The sequence below is a fragment of the Xenopus laevis genome, chromosome 8L (assembly GCF_017654675.1).
Source record: "Xenopus laevis strain J_2021 chromosome 8L, Xenopus_laevis_v10.1, whole genome shotgun sequence".
In the NCBI taxonomy this organism is placed as follows: Eukaryota; Metazoa; Chordata; class Amphibia; order Anura; family Pipidae; genus Xenopus; species Xenopus laevis.
The window spans coordinates 425,939-433,570 of record NC_054385.1 but is presented as its reverse complement, the minus strand read 5'-3'; the positions used below and the strand labels follow the sequence as shown (position 1 = coordinate 433,570).

Below are 7,632 nucleotides of genomic sequence, written 5' to 3'. Positions count from 1 at the left end.
GAACTATAGCAGGATGACACCCCAATGTTTCTATATATCTGTAACCTTGTTATGAGCTAAGGGGGCCCAGTGTGAAGGCCAGTTAGGGGGAGATTTGGGGTGCTTATTTGTACCCCTGGAACTATAGCAGTCTCATGTAATGAAATGATAATGTTGTGCTGGTACAACAGGTAACACAAAGTACTTGATATAAACAACTTGTGGAGTAGTTGGGGACAGCCAGTCCGTGTGAAGTAGAAAAGGCTCATGTTCAGGCTCAGTTGATAAGACAAACAGGAATATTGTATTGTGCACAGTTTCATCAGAGGCTGAATTGTTATTGAGGGGTGGGGCTGACTCGTTGCTAGGTTACAGGAGGCTCCTGCCTAGAGAAATGACACTTCTCAGCCTATAAGGCGCCTCTTTGCCGCTACTGGTTGCTAATCACTTCCGGATGGGCGGTGCTTACGGGTCGGTACAGAACTTAAAGAAATAGCCCGATAGTAACGAAGTACTGGGCAAGATGTCGGGGTGGTGTCCAATCCAGTGTAGCCGCATAAAGTGACGCTGTAACAAAGTTTGCACGAGTGGAAGACATCGGAAATACACGGGCTCACAACTGCCGTTCGACAGACTTCCTGCCCACCAACAATAAGGCGGACACCGTCCAATGGCAGCCAACTGTGGACATGCCACCGCCCTGGTTACCATGGCAGCCGGAAGTGCCAACCTGGAAATGTGTCGTCAGTGCCTCCGTGGCGAACCCGGAAGTGTCGCGTTGCCGGGAGACATGGCGCTGGCTGCTGGGGCAGGAGGAGCGGACGCTGAGCGGGACATGAAGCCACAGCCGGAAGGAAAGGGGGAGCCCGGGGCTTCGCCCGGTAAAGCTGCGGGAGACCGTAAGTGTTTGCAAGGGTGACCAATGGATCCGTTTGAAGGAGGGGAAAGGGGGCAGGTACGGGCCATGGAGCAATAGAAAGACTAGTGCTGTTTGTTCCCTGTCACACACACAGACATAACTATACTGGGAGCACGTGACTGATCTCACGATGGATCCGCAGGACTAGCGACTGGGTGTCACGTGCTCCACTGCTGCATTGTGATTGGTTGAGTGCGAGAGTTGCCATGTCAGCGACTCCCTGTACCTCCAGTCCACTTGCTCTACTGGATACACTTATTGCTTTCTATGGGACAACTGGGGCCACTTCTGAAATACTTTAAGCACCTTACAGTGATTTTACTGTGGGGCCCACACACTTCTAGATCCACAACTGGGGCACACGGCTGAGGAACAGGGGGATCATTGCTCACAAAGCTGACAATCTAAACTTCTTTCCTTCTCGTCTACTTCAGCTGCTCATCCATGTTCTGTCTGTACCAGTGTCACCTATGAGGGGCTCTACCTCACCAGAGCAATCATGGCTGCCACCAATCATCATACGCTCTTATTCTGCACCCTAACTTCCACAGGTACCCCAAATCTCCCCCTACTCATAATAAGGCTACACGTATATACAAACATTGGGCTGTCACCCTGCTATACTTCCAGGGGTACCCAGGGTACAAATAAGCACTCACCCCAAATCTCCCCCTAACTGGCCTTCAGGCTGGGCCCCCTTAGCTCATAACAAGGTTACACATATATAGAAACATTGGGGTGTCACCCTGCTATAGTTCCAGGGGTACCCAGGGTACAAATAATCACTCACCCCAAATCTCCCCCTAACTGACCTTCAGGCTGGGCCCCCTTAGCTCATAACAAGGTTACACATATATAGAAACATTGGGGTGTCACCCTGCTATAGTTCCAGGGGTACCCAGGGTACAAATAATCACTCACCCCAAATCTCCCCCTAACTGACCTTCAGACTGGGCCCCCTTAGCTCATAACAAGGTTACAGATATATAGAAACATTGGGGTGTCACCCTGCTATAGTTCCAGGGGTACCCAGGGTACAAATAATCACTCACCCCAAATCTCCCCCTAACTGACCTTCAGACTGGGCCCCCTTAGCTCATAACAAGGTTACAGATATATAGAAACATTGGGGTAACAGTCACCCTGCTATAGTTCCAGGGGTACCCAGGGCACAAATAATCACTCACCCCAAATCTCTCCCTAACTGACCTTCAGACTGGGCCCCCTTAGCTCATAACAAGGTTACAGATATATAGAAACATTGGGGTAACAGTCACCCTGCTATAGTTCCAGGGGTACCCAGGGCACAAATAAGCACTCACCCCAAATCTCCCCCTAACTGACCTTCAGACTGGGCCCCCTTAGCTCATAACAAGGTTACAGATATATAGAAACATTGGGGTGTCACCCTGCTATAGTTCCAGGGGTACCCAGGGTACAAATAAGCACTCACCCCAAATCTCCCCCTAACTGACCTTCAGACTGGGCCCCCTTAGCTCATAACAAGGTTACAGATATATAGAAACATTGGGGTGTCACCCTGCTATAGTTCCAGGGGTACCCAGGGTACAAATAAGCACTCACCCCAAATCTCCCCCTAACTGACCTTCAGACTGGGCCCCCTTAGCTCATAACAAGGTTACAGATATATAGAAACATTGGGGTGTCACCCTGCTATAGTTCCAGGGGTACCCAGGGTACAAATAAGTACTCACCCCAAATCTCCCCTAACTGACCTTCAGACTGGGCCCCCTTAGCTCATAACAAGGTTACAGATATATAGAAATATTGGGGTGTCACCCTGCTATAGTTCCAGGGGTACCCAGGGTACAAATAAGTACTCACCCCAAATCTCCCCTAACTGACCTTCAGACTGGGCCTCCTTAACTCATAACAAGGTTACAGATATATAGAAACATTGGGGTGTCACCCTGCTATAGTTCCAGGGGTACCCAGGGTACAAATAATCACTCACCCCAAATCTCCCCCTAACTGACCTTCAGACTGGGCCCCCTTAGCTCATAACAAGGTTACAGATATATAGAAACATTGGGGTGTCACCCTGCTATAGTTCCAGGGGTACCCAGGGTACAAATAAGCAATCACCCCAAATCTCCCCCTAACTGACCTTCAGACTGGGCCCCCTTAGCTCATAACAAGGTTACAGATATATAGAAACATTGGGGTGTCACCCTGCTATAGTTCCAGGGGTACCCAGGGTACAAATAAACACTCACCCCAAATCTCCCCCTAACTGACCTTCAGACTGGGCCCCCTTAGCTCATAACAAGGTTACAGATATATAGAAACATTGGGGTGTCATCCTGCTATAGTTCCAGGGGTACCCAGGGTACAAATAAGCACTCACCCCAAATCTCCCCCTAACTGACCTTCAGACTGGGCCCCCTTAGCTCATAACAAGGTTACAGATATATAGAAACATTGGGGTGTCATCCTGCTATAGTTCCAGGGGTACCCAGGGTACAAATAAGCACTCACCCCAAATCTCCCCCTAACTGACCTTCAGACTGGGCCCCCTTAGCTCATAACAAGGTTACAGATATATAGAAACATTGGGGTGTCACCCTGCTATAGTTCCAGGGGTACCCAGGGTACAAATAAGCAATCACCCCAAATCTCCCCCTAACTGACCTTCAGACTGGGCCTCCTTAGCTCATAGTCACCCTTAAAGTTAACCCTTTAAGCACTAGTGGCTTCTCAGGTGGCAGTGTGTTGCTAGGAATGTGCATTTACTATGCCTCAGTGAAAAACGCAGAATGGACATTGTTGGTGGGGAAAGGGTTAAAGAGCAAGGTTGCCTCCCCACTACTATAATAGGGATAAAGAGAAACCCTGAATACAGAATGTATTTTCCCATGTGTGTCCCTGTGGGTGGGTATATGAAACAAGAAGCCCCCTTATACAGGCTGCCAATCAGCTCGTTGCCTCACAGGGCCCCTTTAGAGGAGTGTGTCGGACCCCAGCAATGCATTTGTGCAGTTGAACGGGGAACATACAAAGGATGAACACACTGAGCACAAGGCTCTATTGATGGGGCAGAAGGAGAGGGGTCTGACAGATCAGAAGGAACAGATGAATTGGGAATAGAAGTGTGTGCCACAGGAGCTTCCACTTAAATAGCTGGTACGTAAGTGAGCCGAGTGGGTGTGTAACATACATTTATATGGGTGCTGGGAGTGAATTGGGGCAGCAGTGGATATTCCAGCTGAACTGGTTATTAATCCACCCTCCCAGCATTTAACTATAGAGAATATTCATGAAATGACTTGTGACTGACAAGCAGTTTGATGGGAGTAGTAGTTACATGTCACTGAAGCCCAGTCTGGATGAGCAGCTTAGAATGAAACCTAGTAAAGTCCCCGGGTGCTTGCACTCTAGGGGTCTCATTGGACAGTACTGGCTTCAGGTGCCAGTTGGGTTTCAGCAGATGGGTGTAAACATTGTAGTAATAATGGGCAGCAAGCCTGTCCCCAGCCATATGTTTGACCATGGGGAGGAGAGCAACCTGTGTCACATGAGGCACTGCCTTCCTGTCTATAACAAGTTGGAACGGGTGGTACCAATGTGTTGCTCTGGATGGGGGGTCCACTCTTACTGTCCTATACACTCCAAACATTATTACTATTCTTACAAGTATTCCGTGGGGCTCTCTTGGTGTGTGCGCACACACAATGCAGTAAAACGGTATATATTTACTGTTGTCTCAGAGGGATCCCTGGGAAATATTGGTGCATTCTTGTCCTCATGCCCACCCTAGTGACCCACACAGTTCCTCACTATACACCCCACTTGTGCCTTACAGGGGGAAACCAGCGGCTCAAGTACCTGAGTCTGGCCGTGCTGGTGGTACAGAACGCCTCCCTGATTCTCAGCATCCGATATGCCCGCACCCTGCCAGGAGAGCGCTTCTTCTCCACCACCGCTGTGGTTATGGCTGAGATCCTGAAGGGCATCACTTGTCTGCTGCTCATGCTGCTGCAGAAAACAGGTACTGTCACTGGGGGGGGAGTAAGAGAAAAAAAAAAGAATGTACTCTTTGTTATTACTGCCTATGTTCCCCAGCATTTCTCATTGGCTCTCTGTCCCTGGCAGGTAATGTCAAGGAGCTGACTCTGTTCTTGTATGATGCCATTGTTGTGCAGTACATGGACACCCTCAAGCTGGCAGTGCCCTCTCTGATATATACCCTCCAGAACAATCTCCAGTACGTGGCCATCTCTAACCTACCTGCAGCCACTTTCCAGGTCAGTAACTCCTATTGTGTCTCACATTGTACCTGTGCCCCTGGATACTACTTGCCCTTCCTACCCTTTTCCCTAACAATGTCTGCCCCAACAATCCACCATCCATTCCTTCTGGTTCTCTTCTTACCCCCCCCACTCCAACATCCATTCCTTCTGATTCTCTCCCCCACTCCAACATCCATTCCTTCTGGTTCTCTTCTTGCCCCCTTCCTTGTTGGACAGGGTCTCAGGTTGGCTAAATGGCTCTCCTGTGCTGTTTGCAGGTGACCTATCAGCTGAAGATCCTGACGACAGCCTTATTCTCGGTGCTGCTCCTAAGGAAGAGCCTGACGCGACTGCAGTGGGGATCCCTGGTGATCCTGTTTGCTGGGGTGGCCATTGTTCAGGCTGAACAGTCCGGGGGCAAGGAAAGTGTGGCTGACAGTGGTCAGAGCTATGTGGTGGGACTGGTGGCGGTGGCCATCTCCTGTCTGTCCTCTGGCTTTGCAGGAGTGTATTTTGAACGGATCTTGAAGGGCAGTTCTGCGTCTGTGTGGCTTCGAAATGTTCAGTTGGGAATCTTTGGAACGGCATTAGGGCTACTGGCAATGTGGCAACAGGATGGAGCTGCAGTGGCCGAGCGTGGCTTCTTTCACGGTTACACGCCACTTGTGTGGTGCGTCATCTTTAACCAAGCCTTCGGGGGGCTGCTTGTGGCTGTGGTAGTGAAATACGCAGACAACATTCTGAAAGGCTTTGCCACATCTCTGTCTATTGTGGTATCAACAGCGGCCTCGGTCCATCTCTTTGGCTTTCATGTAGACATCCCTTTTGCAGTTGGAGCTGGGCTAGTGATTGGTGCCGTCTATCTCTACAGTCTCCCCCGGAAACCAGATGCTGCTTCTTCGTCCAGTTCCCAGAATTCATCTCAAGCCAATACCTTCCTGCCAAAGTCAGTGCTCACCAATTGAACCTACCTCTGGGCTCCTCTCCAAGTACTGACAAGTCTGACTGGGCTTTAATGGGAGGTGGCAAAGTGGGCAAGTTCCAGGGGTGGGGCTCGTGCTGCTGCTGCTGCTGCTCTCTGATAACATCTTGCTGCTCTCCTACTAACATGACCCCAAAGTGGAACACTACTGGCACATACCCGCTCCAGACCAAATTCTAGTATTGGGAGGATGGTACTGGTCGCTGTGTATGAGGTGGCCAAGATATATTTGTCTAATTATTTCTACATACAATACATTGTATTTCATATACACACACAAACACACGGGCATTGACGTCATTTATTGATATATAAGAACAGGCCAGCACAGTGAATGTACTAAGCTAGGGCATGCTGTGGGTTTCTGTCATACCCCATAAACTTAATGCTGGAAAGGATTCAATGTATGAGACCCCGTCACATGACCTGCAGTATAGATAAACCCTCATGGGCTATACCAAGGTGAGATTGTTTGTTCAATAGCAGGAACTATGCAGCAGCCTTCCTTCTAGTAGTGACAAGTGTAATCATGAGAATGCACCAGCCACTCTCTTCACTCCATGATCACTACTAGACTAGACTGAATGAGACTGCCCCCTAATGACTAAAGAGAGAAGCCTCCATCTGCCGCCTCTTGGTAAATGTGGCATAAACCTAAAAACGTATATTCTAATCACTGCATGTCTTTGATTTGAGTACAAAATGTTGTGCAGTGAGATCATTTCTCATACCTTGTGCCAAAGGGCCCCCCCCCACATTAGGAATGGGCTGCTGCTGCTGCTGCTGCTGCTATGGGTGAAGGAACACAAAACATATGATTTGAAATAATATTTGCAAGGGAGGGGAGATTCTTTCTAACAAAATGTGCAAGGGTCACAGTCAGGGCAAAGGGCTTATGGGTACATTGATAGGAGGGGGTGTAACCATCAATGTGCCACACCTACCAGGAATCCATTCTTTCCCACCCATGGCTCTTATCTTGCATGATGTTTATGTACTAAAATATTATTGTACAATAAAAGACTTTTGTATGGCCATTAACCACCCATTTCCTACTGATCCACTAACATTCCTGAGCCCCATCTGCACCCAGCCAGAGCTCTGGAACACAAGGGTGTAACAGATAGACTAAATAACGCACTCAGCAGCTCCTCACATAATTGTAAGAAATAATAGGCTACAGAGAGGCCAGAGCATGCCAACACCTTCATAGGTGACATTGGGACCCTCAGGGACATGGACAAGTTGGAGGAAAGCAGAGAAAAGCAGGACTGGCAAATAGAGGGAGGGCTAGGATAGCTAGTGTAGATAACAGGACAGGGTGGGGCTAACACAAGAGGGAAGGTGGGAGAGTAGGCCATAAACCAGGAATATTGGCAGGCATCTGGGAAGGATGGAGAACACTGAAACACTGCACAAACATCAGGACAAACATGAGCCAAGCAGGAGTGTAGAACGATGGACAAGTCAGAATGATAGAAAATAGCATTGACCCAGATAGG

At 48.9% G+C, this 7,632-nt stretch overlaps 1 protein-coding gene across 1 annotated transcript; it reads left to right on the top strand.

Moving 5' to 3' along the window:
* The first annotated feature begins 515 nt into the window (after positions 1-515).
* On the top strand, positions 516-7,167 carry slc35a2.L (solute carrier family 35 member A2 L homeolog). Its single transcript, NM_001096381.1, is given in 4 exon segments — positions 516-878; positions 4,722-4,907; positions 5,012-5,163; positions 5,427-7,167. Coding segments are annotated over 4 exon segments (1,254 nt in total). The 5' UTR covers positions 516-649; the 3' UTR covers positions 6,114-7,167.
* The last annotated feature ends 465 nt before the right edge of the window (positions 7,168-7,632 follow it).